General features: G+C 34.2%; 3 protein-coding genes across 3 annotated transcripts in view; 1 reads left to right on the forward strand and 2 right to left on the reverse strand.

The window, feature by feature from the left end:
- On the forward strand, positions 1 to 3,764 carry LOC105170264 (ABC transporter F family member 1; the record flags this gene model as incomplete). Its single annotated transcript, XM_011090939.2, is given in 5 exon segments — positions 1 to 138; positions 1,085 to 1,158; positions 1,236 to 1,446; positions 1,527 to 1,761; positions 2,282 to 3,764. Coding segments are annotated over 5 exon segments (1,716 nt in total), but the record flags the coding sequence as incomplete, so codon positions are not given.
- LOC105170814 (auxin-responsive protein SAUR50) lies at positions 6,625 to 7,168 on the reverse strand. Its single transcript, XM_011091735.2, has one exon. The coding sequence runs from the start codon at positions 7,088 to 7,090 to the stop codon at positions 6,659 to 6,661; it is 432 nt and encodes a 143-aa protein (XP_011090037.1). The 5' UTR covers positions 7,091 to 7,168; the 3' UTR covers positions 6,625 to 6,658.
- LOC105170815 (dolichol kinase EVAN) overlaps positions 15,163 to 21,810 on the reverse strand; it is an 8,654-nt gene continuing 2,006 nt past the window's right edge. Inside the window, exons 4-14 of the mRNA XM_020696835.1 lie at positions 21,388 to 21,569; positions 21,133 to 21,203; positions 20,964 to 21,044; positions 20,623 to 20,837; positions 18,900 to 19,089; positions 18,745 to 18,810; positions 17,715 to 17,803; positions 17,507 to 17,621; positions 16,013 to 16,064; positions 15,829 to 15,929; positions 15,163 to 15,650 (exon numbers count right to left, since the gene is read on the reverse strand). Coding sequence (XP_020552494.1) covers positions 15,537 to 15,650; positions 15,829 to 15,929; positions 16,013 to 16,064; positions 17,507 to 17,621; positions 17,715 to 17,803; positions 18,745 to 18,810; positions 18,900 to 19,089; positions 20,623 to 20,837; positions 20,964 to 21,044; positions 21,133 to 21,203; positions 21,388 to 21,569 — 1,276 coding nt within the window. The 3' untranslated portion in view covers positions 15,163 to 15,536. The remainder of the gene's footprint in view (positions 15,651 to 15,828; positions 15,930 to 16,012; positions 16,065 to 17,506; positions 17,622 to 17,714; positions 17,804 to 18,744; positions 18,811 to 18,899; positions 19,090 to 20,622; positions 20,838 to 20,963; positions 21,045 to 21,132; positions 21,204 to 21,387; positions 21,570 to 21,810) is intronic.

The following is a 21,810-nucleotide window of genomic DNA, read 5'->3' on the forward strand; positions in this document are numbered from 1 at the left end:
GCCGCTTCTTCTAAGGCTGCTGCGGCTGAGAACGGTAGCAAAGTCGATAGTTTGGCTAGTGGGGTCGCTGATCTTCAGATATCTGATCGGACATGTACCGGGGTGCTCTGTTCCCATCCCTTGTCTAGAGATATTCGGGTATGCTCCTCGATCCAGTCTTAGAGGGTTTAATTATTTTAGGAAATATATACGCGTGTGTGTGTGTGTGGATGAAATTTGTGAATCATTACTATGGTTATTTCTGTCGATGATTTAATTAGTTGTGCAGTTGTTTTGCTAATTTATGAATATATGTTTTTCTACTGATTTCCTTTGGGAAATACATGCACAGTTTATTCATGAAAATGGGAACACAAATTTAAGAAATAAACATTGTCCATCTGTCTTATTCTCTCCCGTTTTTGGTTTGTGGAACCGTTTATATGAAGTTGGAATATTGTCGAAGATATGCTCTAATTACCTTGTCGGGGAGCTTGCAAGAACTTGGCCTTCTGTGGTTCTTGTCTTGTGTTTTGAGTCCGTTATATTGTTTACTTCACCAAGAAGTTAAGAATATTGTCTAGTTTTTCATATAGCATGTATAATGGGTTGTCTAGTTAAGATCATTGTAAATGGATCATACACTTCATAGGATAAAAAGAACTTTATATGATATACTGTGTGGAGGATATTACAAAACCTGGTGATGCTTGCTTTTTTTCCATGGCACTCTTCTTGGCTTTGTTTCATTATAGAATCCTAATAAGTTTAGATGCTAACATATGTCATTTGAGAAGATGCTTCATAAAACCTTTAAGTGAATGAGGAGCCGTTTATTTCATCTCATTTGAGCTGCATAGCATCCTTTGATTTTGAAATGTTTTCTGGAGGAGTGTCTCATGTTTAGTTCATTGTTGCTAGCTTGGTGCACCTACATGAGCGCCTAGTGTATCCAATAACTTCAACCTTGTTTGGAGCGCTCTGTAGTAGGTAATAATGTGTATAAAACCATCAGTTTCTCTGTGAAAGCATTATTATGAATTCTGTGCTTGTATTTCATTGTTATCTTCATGTAAATTATAAGTGTTGATTTGTGGTTTTGCAGATAGAATCTCTTTCACTCACTTTCCATGGTCATGATCTAATAGTTGACTCTGAACTGGAACTTAATTATGGCAGGTATGTGGTGTCTCCTTGACATTATAGGGTTTTTTTCATGTAATATGTTCACCATCTTTAATGCCTTATCTTTGTAGACGCTATGGTTTGCTTGGTCTAAATGGCTGTGGGAAGTCTACTCTTCTTGCTGCTATAGGCTGCCGAGAGCTTCCAATTCCAGAACACATGGATATTTACCACCTTTCAAGAGAGATTGAAGCTTCTGATATGTCTTCACTTGAGGCTGTTATAAGTTGTGATGAGGAAAGGCTGAAATTGGAAAAAGAAGCTGAAGCATTGGCTGGACAGGTATACGTATATATGATTAAGCAGCAGTGGCTTGTGTGGGGGAGCATCTCACAAACTATTCGTGTTTTATACTGTTATAGGACGATGGTGGTGGAGAACAACTTGATCGCATTTATGAACGTTTGGAAGCAATGGATGCAGCGACTGCTGAGAAGCGAGCTGCTGAGATCTTATTTGGTCTTGGCTTTAACAAAAAAATGCAAGAGAAGAAAACAAAGGACTTTTCTGGTGGCTGGAGAATGAGGATTGCTTTAGCAAGAGCCCTTTTCATGAATCCAACCGTATTGTTGCTTGATGAACCTACGAATCATCTTGGTAATGCTAGCAGGCTATTACATTTTTCAATGATCTTCAAAACCTAAACTGTGTTATTTAAAATGGACCTCGGACTTGCTTGGTTTTATTAACAGAAACTCTTGGTGTTGTCCTTATTGCATACTGATGTCATAACCCATTGCCATAAAAGTTTATGCTGAAGTGAAGGCTGGTCTACAGATCGGAATAATTTGCATGTTCTGTACATCTTTTGAATACTACATGCCTGTAACCGGTGCTTTGCTTATTCTTTATGGAAACCTTGCTGAAGCTATGTAATCTGAATCATTCTTGAATTCTACTTCACGTTCTTTTTTTTTATAGACCAGTTATGAATGGGATTCCAGGATCTCACAGAACATCACACAAATGTGTCTTCATTTGAGAATAATTCAGTTCATGAGCTTTATGTGTTGATGTCAAAATACACAAACTACAAACTGATAGAATTGTTTGTAGCATCTTCAATTATTATTTAATAGTTCTAGTCTTCTTACTATTCACGTTTGTCTATTAACAGACTTGGAGGCTTGCGTCTGGTTGGAGGAAACGTTGAAAAAATTTGATCGAATTCTTGTGGTGGTTTCACATTCCCAGGATTTTCTGAATGGAGTCTGTACCAACATCATCCATATGCAGAACAAGAAGTTAAAGCTTTACACTGGTAATTATGACCAATATGTCCAAACCCGTGCTGAACTTGAAGAGAACCAGATGAAGCAATATAAGTGGGAGCAGGAGCAGATAGCTTCGATGAAGGAATATATTGCACGTTTTGGACATGGATCTGCAAAGCTAGCCCGTCAGGCTCAGAGTAAGGAAAAAACTTTGGCAAAGATGGAGCGTGGTGGGCTCACAGAGAAGGTGGTCAGGGATAAGGTTCTTGTTTTCCGATTTCATGATGTGGGAAAGCTCCCTCCTCCTGTTCTTCAGTTTGTGGAAGTGAAATTTGGCTACACCCCAGATAATCTTATTTACAAGAACCTTGATTTTGGCGTGGACCTTGATTCAAGAGTAGCCCTGGTTGGACCCAATGGTGCTGGAAAAAGTACCCTGCTGAAGCTGATGACGGGGGATTTAGTTCCTCTGGATGGCATGGTTCGGCGCCACAATCATTTGAGAATTGCTCAGTTCCATCAGCATTTGACCGAGAAACTTGACCTGGAAATGTCTGCTCTGCAGTTTATGCTGAAAGAGTACCCTGGAAATGAAGAAGAGAAGATGAGAGCTGCAGTTGGGAAGTTTGGTCTTAGCGGAAAAGCTCAAGTGATGCCTATGAAGAACTTGTCTGACGGACAAAGAAGTCGTGTGATCTTTGCATGGCTAGCTTGGAGGCAGCCACACATGCTGCTGTTGGATGAGCCGACTAACCATTTGGATATTGAGACAATTGACTCGCTTGCTGAGGCATTGAATGAATGGGATGGTGGCTTGGTTCTTGTGAGTCACGATTTTAGGCTTATAAACCAGGTGGCCCAAGAGATATGGGTATGTGAGAATCAGTCTGTAACTAGGTGGGAGGGTGACATTATGGACTTCAAGGAGCACTTGAAGGTAAAGGCTGGTTTGTCCAACTGAAGCAGATACAATATGAGCATGGAGGCACTGCTCCTGGCTCTAGCTTCTGTTGCAACTGGGCCAGAAGATTGTCTGTTGTTCTATTCAGCGCGCTGTGTTGAAAGCTGATGAGTGCAGGTGACTCTGCTGGGCGTTTAGGATGAAAATGCTGGTTCAAGTCCCCTTTGTAGGATTGAAGTCGGAGTTGATGCCTGAGTTACATATTATATGGATGTTGCTAGATCCTTAAACTTGCTGCCACTGGTTGCATCCAGGGCCAGAGTGGGCAGGTTTTAATGAATCCCTATTTGCTATATTTTTATATAAATTTGATGTTGTACTAGAGTATCTTATGGTCTTGGAACCATTATTCTATCTAGTATCTTTGAATAATCTAGATTCGATTTGATTTAAAGGACTGCAACAGTTTATGACACTAGGTTAAATCTTGTGTGGTACTAATTCCATCTTATTCTGCAATGGTACATTATGTTGATTTGCTCTTTTGTTTGATGTCGATGGTGTCTGAAATAGCTGATCAAAATTTTCCGATTTTATACATTGAAGAATTCTTGAAACTGGTGAGTTGAATTTGATACTTTAGTCAGCTTTCTCCGGGTAAGTTGAAGCAGTTTTTTTGATACTTTAGTCAGCTTTCTCCGGGTAAGTTGAAGCAGTTTTATCCGCCATGTCTCTTTCGTTGTTCTTTTTCACATCTCATGAGATGTATTGCTTAGGATTGGGCTGTATCAAGCGTTACAAAATACAGCATGCTGGATATCCCACGAGCTTGTGATTAGGCTGGATAAGGGCCTGGACAAGGTTCAATCAGTTTTCAAATATGTACAATTCTCACATCAAAACACAAAGTAGGGCAATGGCATGATTTTGTTTGACGCTAATCACCACCTCACAATTGATGCCAATGTGAGCATGAAAGTCTCAAGCCTCAATTCTTCATTTAATTGCTAGAAGGTTTCGGGCTCCAGTAATATATACGTGATATGTTTATTTTCTTCGTTGTAGTTTACACATGTATTGTGTACTTATGATCAATCAATCGTTAGGTTTCAGTATATTTTTAAATTTTGCACACTACATACATATCTAAATCTATTAATGTATTTAATTAAAAAAAATAGTTGATCATTGAAAAACATACTTGACTATTTATATAAAAGAATATAACATATGTAAGTAATTTTGAAAATTCTAGAAAAATATTGAAAATTCTATAAAATTTGGCTTTAAGGGTAATACTTGTAATTACGCTCATTTATCCACCAAGTTATCCTATCAAGCAAACGCAACACTACTTCGTTTTGTATATTATTTATATGTATCCGAAAAGAAGATTATATGGTTGTGATGATATTGCAAGTGAGTGTGTGTTTTTTTTGTGTGTAAAGACCCACAAATGTGGTTAAGGGCGAAGAAAATCACACCACAACTTCTTTATGAGGGGGGAAATAGTTGAACTTTGGGTCACGAATGCTCATTCTTCTAATAATAATATGCTTCTTCTTTCCTTCTTCCATGTGAGATTTGGGAGGGAAAAAAAAAGGCTGAGTATGAGTTTTTTGTTAAGAGGCATTTCGCACGCAGATGAAAGGAAATTACACAAGAAACTAGAGATGAAAGTGTTTGATTTTCCCCCAAATTCGCAATGTGAGACCGTGTGAGGCACATGCCTTCTTAATATGCAATTAACGTTTTTTTTTTTTCAGTTATTTGATCTTGATTAAGGCAAATTAAAAGATATTATTCTAAAAATTGAGATTTTTATAACGAATGAAACAAAAAATTGAGCATGACCTAATATATGAAATTAAATGAGATTTTCACCCTAAAAGTTGCAGATTCAAGTCACATAAATACACGATACTCTATTTCTATGATAATTTATTATTATTAATTTTTAATATATTCGTTGATTTAAAAGTATCAATACATTAAATTTATTTTATGAATTTGAATATATTAAAAAAAAGTAATAATTTATTTTCTTTTTAAATAAATGATGTTTATTTTATTTGAAACTGGTGTCGCGGGGAAAAGTCGTGATGGCTGAAAACAGTGCGGAACCCACGTACGCCGTCCTGCATTGACAATTTCGTATGACCTAATAAATTGACACTGACAATTCCAGCCAGCAGACTGAAACCACCCACACACCTCTGTTGATAAGAAAATACCAGAATCATTGAGCCCTAACCTAAGCCTTTGGTCCCCATATTCCGACCATCTGCTCCTTTATTTTACTTCTAATGATTGATTACCTGAATACCTGAAAATGATCACACTTATTTCTTCCTTTTATGTATTATTATAGGGACAATTACATCCTACTTACTTATAATTTGCACTCTTTTCATATAAATTCATTGTGATTTTGAATAATTAATTCTAATATTCTTAATATTTATTTTTATTTAACAAATAGATTTATCATGATCCAAAATAAACAGAACTTATTAATATCAACAAAAAAAAATTGAATATATTGATCAAATTGCCCTTACAAGAATTGGAGTTATTAATCACATTGAAATGCAATGATATTAAGTGAATATGCACATTGTGCCTGACAATTATACTATGGTAGCTAGGAGTATTTTGAATTCAACTGACTTTAATTGGTTGGGTTTTGAATGGATATTATACAAATTAATTTTTTAAATCAAATTTGATTGAACTTAATCAATCATACGATAAGTGTGATTACTACACACTAAACAGAAGCTACGTGAATATTCTTTTTTTTTTAGGATAAAATTGATAACAAGTGTAATCTTTATATATAAATGAAATATAAGATGCAATATTATAAATTGCAATAGAAAATTCAATCCGTTATTAGACTAATAATGTAGTTAGTTTAGGTCATACCAAACACGATTTGAGCTAAAAATTTTCCTAATTAATTATCCATGCTTAACTTTTTAATGTAATAGATTTGATTCGAAACTCCCTCTCTCTTCTCCCTTAATTTACAGGACCAAAGAAGAAAAATAAAGGTGAAAAATCCCAAATCTCATAATTTCCATGACTAAAAAGATTAAAATAAAGTACAAAATGAACACTCATCTGCCAATAAACTACACCGACATCATTTGATATTTAATTAGGAGCCAATTAATTGAAGTGCAAAGAAAAAGAAATTGTTTGTAAGAGTAGCACTCTTAAAAAACCTGCATGAAATGATGTTACAGCAAGTCAAACATACGTAGTGCTACTCTTACTATTATCGTATTTTACAACGTAAAGTTAACATGAATTTGACAAAAACAATGTATTGACGCATGTATATATATATATATATATATATAGATAATATATATTAGCAGCTCTTGACCATGGTTTTATTGCATGAATCCCAATTATGATCATCGCCAACCACCCTTTCCTCCGCCCACTGCTCCGCCAGTATCCTCTCGAGCTCGGTGGGCCGGCACGGAACCGTGAGGGCTCCGTCGTGATCAAAGCCATACTCTTCCGCCGCCTGCTCCAATAGCCTCAAGAAGGAGGGGTGCGTTAGGAAACTCAACGGCACGACAAATCTCTTGAGCTCCTCGTCGTCCACCGCAATGACGGCAAAATGCCCTTCCTTCACGTCCTCCGGCACGGCTATTTCATCGAGTTCGTCGACCTCCCCCGGGCATGATTTCTTGCCTAGAAGTAGACTCCTTTGCAGCCTCTCAACCGCTACTTTGAGCTTGACAATGCCACCATTCTTCTTCTGCTTCTTCCCAATTGTTTTCGTTTTCGCCATGAAAAGGGTTTCCTCCAAATGAAGACTACTTGTGTTTGGTAATGGTTTTGATGTGCATGTTACTCCTCATATATATATAGAGAGAGACTGTTTTAACAAGGGATAATTACGATTTTAGCCTTTTGCTGAAAAAATTGAGTTTTATAAATAACCTATAACTTCATTTAAAGGTTTTCATCGTTATCACAAAAGATAATATTAATGATAAAAAAATATCATTTAATAATTTCAAAAATTATCACTAAAAATATTGGTTAAATAACATAGTACGTTTTTGTCAATCAGTGTTGAGAATTGCACCATAGATAACTATTTAAACAATATTGTGGCAACAAAATATAAAAATAATAAATAATTATTGTTACTAGATTGCCATAATAAATGTATCATTAATTATTTTTAATGATGGTTATCTGCACAAACTTTTTTTTTACTTTTAGTGCATGCGTCTATATATATATATATATATATATAAAACCAAATAATACACAACTTTTTACCTCGAAGTAAACATAATTTGGCACCTTATATATAAAATAAAAAAAAAGTAATTAATTCTAACCAAATACACTATATATTATAACTTTTTCCCTCTAGGTCTATATATATTTTTTTTAATACTTGGGCCCTAGGTCTAATTAATGTTAGAAATATATCCAACTTTATGTTTCTGTTTCAATTTTCAACTTTTATTACAAACATAATGGTCAGTGTTAAGAAAGTAGATATTTTTGCAGACATACTATAATGTACGATGACACCCTAAATCATAAGTAACACGAAAGGTAACAAAACACATATTTCACACATTACACACTTCACACATTTTTTTTTATTATTATTAAAATATGAATTGAAGTGATGGATGGGATGGGACTTAGGGTATTGGTGTAAATATGGGAGACCAATGCATGTGAGTCATGTTTGATGCATCCATGAAATGTCACTATTGATTACTTGTCATATTTCGGGCAGCCCTGTTTTCAAGCTAATTAAAGGACCCTTTTATCAGATAATATTGTTTCATATGAACACATATATATAAACCGCAATTAAATGCTTTCATATATGTTTTGGCATTCCAATTAATTATTATTAAACTGATCTATTCATCATTGACAAGTCACTTATATGTTTTCCACACATAATTAATTTGGATATTATAAGTTTGTTTTTGTTATAAAATTAAGTTTTGTTTAAAGATAAAATTTTTAAATATTTGAATAGAATATTATATAATATAAAGCTTATAAGATGTGAATAATATTGTAAGTGTAATCAACGGAACCAAAATTTGAGAAGTTCATTGAAACATTGAATAATTTTGTAACTACGCATTATTTTAAGAGCTATGATAAAATATTAATATTTTACTTTTGGATTTTATATACGTATATTCTAATAAATTTTGGGCAATACCTCAAGTAATGGGATACAGATCGAATCACAAGCCGTATAATTTAGATTCGTCCGTTGGGAAGAGACCATGTATCCATCCCCAAGCCCCCTTGTATGGGTTTGATGATATAGGTAAGCGTCCCAAATTAGTTGGTTGAAGAGTCTCATCTCTCTAGTAAGGCGCCTTTTCAGAAATAACATCGTGAGGATCCTACGAAGTTAGGACGGATAATATCTCATACAACAGAAAACCTATCAAATCGCAAACCATATCAAAAAGTTCTTCAATGATGAGATGAAAGTTTCATGCTGATCATTAACATTGATAAAGCAATTTGTCATTAGTTGTTGAATGCGCATATGATAATATTAAAAAATAAAATATTAACATTACCTTGTGGAATTAATTAAAGATTCACATCTCAATTTAACCTAGTAATTATTCATCATCTACATCTACATCCCACATGTTGACCTCATGGATGCACATATATATATATATATATATATATATATATAATTCACACATAATTACATATCAGAATCACATATATGAAAAAAGCAAAAAACAATATTTGTTACTTTATAGTGACATTGAAGTACAATAAGGATAATTTGTACGTACTTGCAACATCAAACAACGAAAATGGAGTTTGATGTTGATATAAGTATGGTATACATGTGATACATGCAAATGTCTAAAGGTAAGAAGTAATTTCTCTGCATATAATACATAAATCACTTTAAATATTCTATAACATAAGTGTCTAATATATATATATATAGTCGAGATATACGGAGCGAGGAAAACCATTTATTATTACAATATATATGCTTTGAATATTAACAATAAGAGTTGATTACATATGTGGTAGAGACATATATATGGGATATAGATTTGTTGGCAACTTAGAATCCATAATTCCTTGACACAACCCCCACCCAATATCTATGATTGATTTTTCATTAATCTTTATATTTCTCACCTCAAATGTTCTAACACATACTCATGACTTGTGTTGCATTTAATTTGGTGCTATTGCTGTAACTTAAAAGGAAAAGAGTAGCAATGCACATGTCCATTCACTCGCCTGTTTTGGAAAGAAGTTCGTTTAACTTTTTCATAGTATCAAACTCTCATAATCATTTTTCACCTAATTTCTTCATTGTCTTCATTGACATTTGAGAGGGAGAACATATATTTATAGTGGAAATTAGAATGTGAAGCTTTGTTGAAATTCATGTAATAATTTTCACATATATATATATATATATATTTCGCTCATTTCTAAAATAAGATAAATATTTTTTCCAACTCCTCTAAATATTTACGTATATTTGTGTCATAACTCAGAATAATAGATGTACTCATGTTGCTTGGATAAGATAAGAAAAGAAAAAATAATATAAAAATATAAAAGTTTTCAACTTAACGAACAAATAATTTTTTCATTAAGTATTTAATAGTGGGACTGAAATTGCAAAATTTTTTAAGATAGATGAGACGTAATATAATTAATCTCATAATACTAGAAAAAGACCCAACTCATAGACTAAAAATTACAAAAAGTTTTGAAAATTAATGTGCAAGATATTCAAATACATACATATACATTATCGTATTTGTTTTTCTTACTTAACCTAGTTACGATTAAAAGATTTCATAAATGATATATTTAACTTTATATTCTCTTTTTCGCTTGACTCACTAAAATGAAGTTTGTTGAGAAGAACTGGAGTTGACATATATGTATACCTCTTTAGTTCCAAAAAGATGTTACCTCCTCGACGACGCTTAAGAAAATAGTCGTTCTTATCCAATTTTTTCATTTAAAACAATCAATGTCAAACTTGTTGACGATCAAACATCTGCCAGTACTCCCTGCGAAACAAGGTTTGTGTCTCAAAATTGTGACAAATGCTGCAAAAGAGCGTGAAAAGGGGTCCCATAATAATGCCTTTAGGCACATGAAATTGTTCTCCTTCATTGATGAACTCTTATTCACTCTATTCTTTGCCGCAACAAGTCAATAAAGAGCCTCCGCAACTAGATATGAAGGCATGACCCTTTTTATGAGCTGGAAAGGAAAAAGTGCAGTGAAGTTGATGAACCAATAATTGCTAAATGCCACCCCAATCTCTAGTGACAAATGTACATCAAGAATCAGCAAGTTTTTTTGTTGGATTTTTGGGACAACCTTGTGTTCTTCGCTTCTTATCTTCCCTTATAATACAAGTAAATGAACAACAAAGTTTTCGATAGGTCCACTTTGTACAGTACCAAATAGTATAGTAGTACTACATATATATACATGAGGGTTAAGACCAATAACAGATATATATAGGGGTTCATTTGCTTGCTAGTTTACACTGAAAATGAAGGTTCGATTTTTTTTTTTTTCTGAAATAACGAAAAAGAAAGACGACCAGCATAGAAGCACTCCCTTGCCATGAAACATCTTACTTGAGTCACAACGTACTATTTCTCAAAAAAAGGAATGTCTTAGTGACATGTCCATCAAAATGCATTACGGATCAAAACCACTCTCCACAATCAAATCATTGACTTACTACTACAAGCAAGTAACCTAACCTATCGTAAAATGGCTCCGTTTCACTTGCATTATGTACAACCTATTTCATTTAAACTATCACTTCAGTATTCACTTGAACTTGATGTCACGTCACTCTCTTTGCATGTTCGCGTATATAAATAGGGATCCTATATGGTGGTCCAGCATATGGATGGGTAATCTTGATTGGAAGTATCGAGTAGTCTGGCCAATCATGTTGTCACGTGTACTTATGCGTCCTGTATATGTATTTATAAAGTGAAAGATGGAATGCAACACCAATTTACAATCAAGAGTTCCTATTATGTATTTTAATTTGCCACAATAACTTCATTATATTAAATTTCGAGTGCAATGGATAAAGATGCATCAAATTGTAAGGTACAAAAATATCTCTCTTGTCAAATAAGAGTAGTTGATATGCCCTATTTTAGAGGCATAATAACAATTATCTAGCCTAATTAAGTAAAACAAAATGAAAAGAATAATAAATAAAGCATAGGATTACACAAATGCCACCAAAACACACACACAACAATTGTCATCATTTTTCAAACACTCTATAGAAAAATAGTAAAATTTAACTGCTACTCTTCAAGTTTCATATTTTGGATGGAAGGATTTTGATTTGAAATAAAGAAATTGGAGTAAAATTTCCAAATGACTTTATATCAAATATATTTGAGGATTCATTGAAGTTCAACAAAGTAAAGTTCAAATAAAGGTAAAAGAATTTCAGACACTTTGTTGCATGGAATTATTCAAACAAATTAAATGAATTTACTGTTATATATGTTTGAAATCTGCATCTCTATACCTATCCATCTTGAATATTTCTTTTTAATATAGTTAAATTAATGACGACCTCAACAACACTAAAACTACATAAAGCACTTAAAATCAATACTTTACACCGATCATCCCACCCAGAAAGTAGCAACTAATGCATCTTACCATTCTCAAAATATATGTACTACTTTCTTGTACCCAAAATACTATACCGTACATTTGATCGCACAAAACTTGTGCTCCAATAAATGTCTCTGTTCTTTTGTCTAATCAACTCCTAAAGTAGTCATCCCCACAAATGACTTAAATTATTTCAACCTCATATATATAGAGGACCACTATCCTGAACATGCCTTCTTCATTCTATATAGTCTAATTTGGAAGGTGCCGTCCTCCTCCTTGCCAGATAGCACGTCTGTTTGTTTATGCCCCATAAAAATATACTCAATGTAAAACTGAAAATGAAAAATATAAACAAACAGATTATTAGTTAACTGTTTGGATGAGATCCTCTCGCATCCTGATATTTGTATTGTTTATGATATATATATATATATATATATATATTATTTATATATATATATAGAGAGAGAGAGAGAGACTATATTCAATAAAAATATATATTACTAAATATTAAACATTTTTTAGAAAAATGAGCAAATATATCTTTTTCTTATTTTTTTGAAAATATTTACCTTAAGTTCAAATTTATGGTTTATTTTATTTTAAAAAGTCTACTTATTGGATTAGTAAACAGTTAATTTAATCTTAAGATAAAAGAATACCTAAGAACGCTAGGAACATTGAATATTCTTGTGTGTGTGTTTTTTTTCTTGAGTAAAATATTCTTGTGTGTTTATTATACTCGTTTATCACTCAATCTTTAATTTCTAAAATTTAAATTACTTTTCTTCTGTTATTACAAACATATATATATTTTTAATAATAAAAAACCCCACAAATTTTAGGGGATATTTTCAATGACCTCTAATTTTATGGTGAAAATAAATTGCAGAAATTTCTAAAAGATCCTGACTTTTGTACTTTGGTGGATCTCCGAGATCCTTCCCATGACCTATGTTGTGTTGATGTTGAAGCCGAGTGTGAGAAATTACCCTTTGATTTACCAGAAGCAGAAGAAGAATTAATAGCATGTTATCAAACCGAATATTCAGGTATCAAATTTGGTTTATTTTACGTTGCTTCATATCTAAATCTACAAGTTTCTTCATTATTTGTAACAGTTCTTTACTTGAGGGGTTAGAATCTACATTGAATTTCAACTGTAGTACAAGATTGCAATTGGAAAAAAGTGAAGTCGGACTGCGTGAAAAAATAATCTAATGTTTATATTTTTTATCAATAAACTGCAAAAAATGATAGAAAGATGCTTATAGCTTCTACTTTAAATCAAATTAATTTAACTTGTTCGCAGGAATCAAAATACTATTTCTAATTTATTTTCAATAAAAAAGAAACAAACTAACTAGTTGAAGGGCGGGCGAAGGTTATTCAACCCTTTAAAACAGACAAACGCTTCTCCCCTTGCTCTGTTATGAAATCAGCAAAAGATTGTCAAGAATATCAAGACAGAGAAGAACTGCACCAACAACCTTTTAAGTAACCAACAAGAAGAACTAACCAATACTTTTAGGGGTCGGATGTAATCCTCTACTGCAATTTGTGTTGCAGAATACCAATTTGTTGCAAAAAAAAATCTGAATTGCTCCAACACTTTGACCCCGGACGGCTGACTTAAGTAACAAGACTCCCAATATTACCAAGAAAAAGGGGCACTTCGGATAAATACATATCATCAAGGCATCTATATCGACTTTTCATTTCCTTGCGTCAGCTTCTTGATGCCAAACAAAATACCAGAGGCTATCAACATCTTCACCAAAGGAATTGACTAAACCATATGCCCTTTCCCTCTCTCCAAATGATACCAGACATACTTCAGTTAATTTCTATCTTACCACTCAACAAACTGTTGTTTGTCAAGAGAAGTATGCCAAACTTAAAGTCATTTGTATATGTGGTGGTATACAACTATTGATTGCTCCTGATGCTTCTCAACTAGTTTTATTTTTTCACTTTTTGGGTGAAGAATAAGGATATCTATTTCTTACTGGAGGAAAAATTACTACACATATGGATCTACCTGAAACAAAACGTGAAAATATAATGATCGGTCATATGTTGTTCATGGACAGTGTAAATACAGTGTTATGTCTATATCTCTCAGTTCTTCAAGATCTAGTTAAATCAAGTATCCATCGCACAAAGACAAAAGATCTATGACTGGTAATTCAACTTCTCTAAAATAACTATAAAATATCATAAAACAACTATATTTGACCCACCATAAATGCGAATGAAATGGCAATTCTTATTATTAGCTTACAACTGTCCCAGAGAAATGCTGTCATATTCTGAGACATGTTGAAGTCATTCATTTCTTAGTATATCAAGAAACTAATCACTTCTCTTTTTCTATCTTTTTGCTTTCTTGGGTAACTAGGTTTCCTCACCTTAATGCATATTAACCAAGTCACTGGTACTTCAAAAATTACTATTAATTCTGATTCTCAGCAGTATAAACTATCATATGTATAAGGACCAAAAATCACTCCCAAGTCCCAATTGATCTGATGACAACAAATAAATGACTTACTGCTACGCGGTACATCAAGTACCAGCTTGAAGTCAATCCTGTGTTCCATGTTCCACATACTGCACCGTCCAAATAATATCAACACGTTGGATCGACTCGTCCACATGAAGCTCCAGCAATAACATCAATAACCCGTACTATGTCCGGCTAAACACTGAAGAATCTAAGAGGCCCATGAGTTGACATTTATACAGTGCCAAGATCTAATTAAATAGATCGTATGATAGAACGAGTTGGCCACATCAATCATTCAAGCATGTGAAATGTATGAGCATATGTTCTACACTAATTGAGCAACAGCCAACAAGTATAATATCAACAACTTTGAAATGATTCCTTGTTCAACTAAGAGTCTCGCAATATCTAAAATAATTCATAAAGCAGTGATACACCTGAAACCAGAGGCGTACCACAGAAAGTTGTTTGGGACATATAAGCAAACACATTCACAAGATCCAAGGCATAAAATGTCAGAGGACATGCCAAAATTTAACTAAATACATCTTAAAATAGAACATGCTAGCCCCGTCAAAGTATTTCAGCATGTGAAATATATGAGCATATGAATCTTTCTACACTCGAGTAGACAACAAGTATAATATCAACAGCTTTGAAATGATTCCTCATCCAACTAAGATTCCCAACAGATATCTGAATTGAACATATAAACAATGACATCACAAGATCTTAAGTCATAAAATGTTAGGGGAAAACGTTTTCCACTTCCGCATTGTCTCTACACTTTGCAAAATCCTCCTATTTTTTCACTAGGCTGTTCTGGGAATCTATCCATGAATATAACACGAAACTGGGTCAAAATTGAGGTGTTACATAACCCAGGTACTTGACAAAAGTAAGAAGACCACTTACTTTCGTATATCTATGGTACAAGTTATATCAGTAATATTTACAAAACGTATCTGTCATTCGAGCAACATGTAGACAAATGAAAATTTTAAAAAGACTAGGGACTTGCAACTTGAACTAGTTAAAACACACTTCTGTAGCATTATAAACAGAGAAGACTGTAGAAGACAAGAGGTATGAAGGCATTATCAAGCTGTGCTGTATAAGCTTCCAACAGACCACTGATTGTCACTGCTACAATCAAAGAAAACCAGTGCTGCAAAACACAAACATTCAGAATAAGATATAGATGAAGAATTGTATTCTCTACCTCATAAACACCACCACATGCACAGAACAGAGTAGCAAGTTGTGAGGGCAGGCACAAAAGCACCCACCAACCCTCCGCAAGGCACACACACAAAAACAAGGGGAAGAGAGAGAGAGAGAGAGACCAAGGTGAAGATGTATCCAGTTGCAGCTAGAAGTGGAAGTAGCATAAAGCATGCAGCAAGAACAGAGGTAATGCCAGCGGCAGTGCCTTCAATTGTTTTCTCTGTAGAGAGGAAAGCAGACCCGTTAGGAAAAAACTGATAATTTTAACAAAGAAAAATCCAAGAGAGGTGTAAAAGCAAGTACTGCCAGTTTTACTCCAGCGTAGGACTCCATACTTGTGGCCGACCATTGATGCCTAGTATTACATAATGAAATATTATTATTACAAGCAACGGATGGGAAAATGGTAGCAGCTATATCAGCATCAGTAAAGAACCAAAACAGAAGTGTGATTGATGGTGTAAACAGGGTACTCATATAATAGACTATCATCAAGCATAAGAAAGGATCATGAGCGCTTGGCATAAGCATGCTCCTACAAAGTTTTGTTTTGTTTTATTCTCATTTTTTTTCTTTGTTTCTTCATGACTGAAAGAATACACTGCAGACAAAATTGCTACATGAATACTATAAGTTAGCTTTATTCCAGCCCTTCAGAAACACCTCTGACATGCTTTCAACAGAAAGACCGTAACGACTCAGAAATATTTAGGTAATTTACAGAGTTGAGATGCAAAGTCACTGAAGAGGCCCATAAAACTTATCCATTGGCATTTATGGCATGCTTGAATAGGTAGTGCAGGAAAAGAGTTCTACTCCAAGGCTGCTTGACACTTTCTAAATCAGTAAGTGTTACGTTTTCAACCAAATTGTTAAGCTCTCAGTTTCTCCACCTAAAGCTCTAAGAGTGTGAAAATTATTGAATACATATTTTATATAGATATCAATTACAAGAATATATTCCAATAAGTAACTTCAGCTATAATAACTTACGCTTTCTGTTTATCTTGTCATCCCTCAGAACCAAGTGCAGAAAATCAAGCCAAGTTAATTTAAAACAATCATGTTTTTCACGAATCACTCATAATTCACTAGACCTCTATCAGCATAATTCTTGGACCAGATTTGGCATGACACAAAGAGTTCAATAGGAAACAGGCATATAAAAGCTGCATCACAAAATAACATGTCAAGTCAGAAATATTCACATCTATATTATGATGTGTTCTCTTTGGGGATAGCTAGGCTCTGTTTTCTTAAACTAGACTTGAAACTGAAATCAGCCGAGTACATGAAAACATAATCACATATATTAGGACATAATATATATACATGCCCTCAGACAAATCCCCATCTAAGGTACTGACAGAACTTCCTACTGAAAAGCTTGGTTCATGAAAGGGCAATCATACAAAAATTACAAATACATGCTTGTGTTCTGACAAGACATGTCAGATCTTTCCCTCAGAAGAGTGTTAATTATCATGCATTCAAGCCATTTTATAGGGATTAAATATCATCCAAAGTTGTCATCTGGTCATGGAAGTTACATATACGTTTTCTGAGGTATCAGTATTACAAAAATAAATAGTTTCATACAAAGATAGTAACTGGAATGAAGTCGTGCCCTGTACGTCATTTGATCAAGACCATAAAATTTATGTAGCTCGACATCCAAGTTTGCTAACTTAACCAGATGTATAATAATTGAATGGCGAGTCAAAACTTTCAACTCTTGTTGAGATCAAGGACAATAGGGCCGAAACAGACAGCTTGAAAAGAAGCACACAAATTTACCATAGTATCTCCAATACCAAGACTCAGAATTCCAGCGAAAGGGGCAAGTGGTCTATCAGTAAAACCAGAAGATAGCCAGATTGGAAGGGCGCAACCCAATAACAGTGAAAAATGGCTGAACAATGATCAAAAGGAGGAACCAATTATTAACAATTTATAACCACCACAAGGTGTACTTATACTATGTTATAAGGGCAGAAACACACACCTGACAATCAGAAGATCAGAGTCACGATGGTCAGTAAAAGCATTCATGAATTGGTGCACTAGATGGCCTAATGGCCAAATTTTCCATATCTACCCAGCAAAAAAGCACAGTTCTTTAAGTTACCAAGAAGATGCAATAAACAACATAGTAACCATGAACAAAAAACAAAAAAGAACAGTCAATGCAAAGAAGCAGCAGGAGCAAGGTCTTCAGAACACCTCATACAATGTTCTTTTCTCCTTCTTTTCTAACAAATTTTCATCTCTCTAGAAACAAGAAAAAATTGACAGAAGTTCTTGAATATTACATACAACTGATTCAACCAAACTCCCTACAGCCAAATTATGAACTAACAGTTTTATGCTTGCTAGGTGAGGTGGAAGCTAAATGAACTTCAGACCATTGCAGCAAACTAAAGAGATATATGTAGTACTTCCATTAAACTTTTCTCTATTTTCTAAACAGAATTCTATCTCCTAGTTTTCATGACCATATAATCTCTGTGCATTAGTTGTTTTTTGGATAATAGCTCATTAGAATAAACACATTCAAAATAAAAATGAAAGTCTATTTTTCTACAAAATTTATCTTTATTGCTTCAATTTGCTCTCAAATAAGAAGGAACCTTGAAAACCAAATTTTTGTAGTGTCCGTTCCCCATTCAGACAAGTGAAAAAACTCGAATTACTTTCTTCTAGCATCATCATGCTTCTCTCAGACTAACCAAATGCATCCTGATCAGAAAGAATCTTCAAATGCATGGTAATTCATACTTTTCCACTTATAAATATCTAGTCCACTGAAATATTGAAATAAATTGGTTTCTTCAGATGCAGTTGTGTTAGAAGAGAATTGCTGAAGAAGCAGAAGTATGACACTTGAGTTCCCTATCAGTAGATATTTCAGCAGACTTCCGGAATTTAAACAATATATGGATTGATGAAGTAGAAAGATATATGTGTTAAAAGAAGAACAAAATAACTTCAGTTAAATGATTGTGGCAAAGCAGGTCTCCTCGACCAGGACATACTCGTATAATTTCCAACAAGAGGAAAACCGCCAAAGCTGCACCAAAAGCCAGATCAAGAAACCTTGGCTGAGAACGAATATAAAATATTAGCACCTATCTGGAAAAGACAAATGAAATTGCAAAGAAACAACCATACTCATGCAACCTCAATGTACCTGAAATATAAGGGCAGGAACAAAAATTGAAACAGCCATCAGATGATAGTATTTGCGTAGAAGTATCCTTTCAGTCTTGCTATTCTTTGATATGTTATAAAACTTTCTCACTGAAAAATATATCATGACCAGCCAATAGGCGCACAGCGAGAGACTCTTAAATGGTTCCAAGAAAACAAAATGAAATACCCTGACAATGAAAATATGGAAACAACATTGTTATATTCAAAGCAACTACAGCAGGAAAACACAAGGAGAACTAGCTTACATCTAATCAGGGAAAATAGTATCTAGTCAATAATTAACTTGGCAGCAGTCCTCATTAGAGAACAAATAAGCACAAGACGGTGAGTATAACTGCAACCTGAACTTCAGGGTATAAACAATCTCCAGTCAACTGATTCTCTAATAAGATTTTATTGAGAAACTATTGGATGACTAATAAAAAATAATCAACCTCAGCAGTTTTTGGAAATGCACCTAGCTCAATTTACAGGAGAATTTTCATAAATAGTCGCTTGAAAGTTTTGAAGGAAGCAAGCGACATTCATTTATCAAGAACCCCTACTTATGTTGATTTATCAACAACCGCTTTCCCCTTCAGGAATGCAGAGAGCTTATGGAACATCTGAAAAATGCTACAACTAAGGTTTCCCCTTTTATAAAAATTTTCTTCCCACGCTGAAAGGGATTAAAAACCGAGCTCACCAGGAGATGATGAACATATTTTAACAAAATCCACCAGAAAATAAAGCCACCATGCTAGCTTCCTTCTGCAATCTTTCGGATTAAATGAAGGTTACAAAATCACATATCAACCTTTCTCACATATTCACTTATAAAGAAAGTCAGTTATATCTCAAAAGCGAACCTTAGTCAGCATCAAGATGGCCAACTACAGGCATCAAACTTGAGGAACAAAGATTTAACTGAGCAAGCAATGTCATTTCAGGCAATGGTTCCATAAGAGAGCATATGTTTCAGGGAAAGGTGACTGTGAGTCAGAGCTAGGTAATTGCCTACACAAACAAACTATATTTGCACCATGGGAAGTTGGTTGGCCAGGAAAGAACGTAACGGGTCTTCATACTTCACAAAAAAATAATATCACTATTTTTAAATTTAAGGCAATCGGCAAACTATTTGGAGGTATATTGTGACTTCAGATGAAGATAAGACACACAGGTCTTTTTTTTTAGCATCCTACAGAAGACCAATAAATTCATATTACCAAATTAGATGACATTTTCACATGTTAGTTTGCCCAGTAAAATGGACTATTAGATTATAAGTTCATTAATTAGTGTGTCATTCAATGGGACCTCCACTGGAAACTTAATCTAAAATTTTCAGTCATGAGCAAAAGAACCCACTGCTTAATTTCAAAATACCTTAGACGGTGGATTGAAATGTCATTTATAACCAAATCAACAAATCAAAACTTATGCTCTTATTCATATGTCTAACAGAATTCATAACATCTGTATGCAAGTACATGAATATTTTCTGCTAATCAACATCTTTGTCAGGTTTGATTTTAACATGCACAACATAACAGCAAAATTTCCACCCTGAAGGAATTGTTTTCAGAATGTTCCAAGAATCACGTTACTCGACCCTTATAGCAAACAATACAGCTTCCTCAAATGCCTTCCAACTTTCACATAAAAGAACATGCAAAAGCAATGCAGCTAGAAGAAGCAAAAATTGGAGGTAATTATACCATAACAAAGGATGCATTTGAAAAGAATGCACAAGTTGCATCCATGATGGAACCACCATAGCCAACATAAACATGAGCGATGCATAGAAAACTAAGGATCTTCTCATCTCGTAGTTTCCCAAATCTCGACTGCTACTCAAGCTTGTAAAGGATTCCCATAATTGGATACTATATTTATAGAATATAGGAAAAATGAGCAGGCCAATAATCACTCCCTGCATGGTATAGGCAAGAGAATTACTGATAATATTCAGGAAAAATTAAGTATAAGTTCCTCCCACCCAACTACAGAGGGCCAGAAAATAGCATCACTGTTACTACTGAAATCTTGCGAAAGTTACCTGAATAATGGTGCCTATTTCACTTCTCTTGATCCCATACAGTACAAGGAGTGCCTTAGATGAGGCCAAAAAACTAGGGATCTGTTTAGTAACAGAATAACTTGAGACAAAAAGGAATCATAACTATTGCTGCGAGATACTTTGGAGAAAAGAGGCCAGTGAAACTAACTCTTGCAGCAGTATATGCCAGCATGTCCCCAAAATAAATAACAAGACCAGTAGTAACTAGAAGCGATTCCCCTGCCAAGAGAAAGATATAATATTTCTGAGGGGTGAAAACAGAAAAATCATAAGAGCACTTACTACATCTAAAGACAAAATCACAAAGGGTTTTAACACCTAAAAAGACTCCCTTGCCATTGTTCTTTCTTAGTCCTTATTCTCACAACTCCATTCCAACAGATAAAACAGTAACACAGCTTACCAATAGAAGCACACGCAGGGAAAGTGCGCATAATTCTCTGAAGTAATTTTACTGCTGTGAATCCGTGACAGAGCACCCACAATGCCATCAAGGCTACAGGCCAACCTGCAAGTGCAGAAAATTGAAGAAAAAAGAAAAATATGAGGCATGAAATAGCTTGTGATTGACTAACAAAAGGAACACTGATTATTGTGAAATTATGTGTGTGCATGAAATTCAAAATTGAGATATCCAAAAAGACGCACAAATTTCACATATTCCAAATATTTTAGTCAATATAAAACAAGAATGGAAATGGACAAAGATCTTTTACCAGCATATAATTTCCAAGACAATGATACCAGGCCAAGTTCTACGAGCAAGGTTAGAAAAATCAAACTAAATTCTGGATCCAAGTTGGAGAGGGAACTGATACGATAAGTA

Source organism: Sesamum indicum, linkage group LG9 (assembly GCF_000512975.1).
Source record: "Sesamum indicum cultivar Zhongzhi No. 13 linkage group LG9, S_indicum_v1.0, whole genome shotgun sequence".
Taxonomy (NCBI): Eukaryota; Viridiplantae; Streptophyta; class Magnoliopsida; order Lamiales; family Pedaliaceae; genus Sesamum; species Sesamum indicum.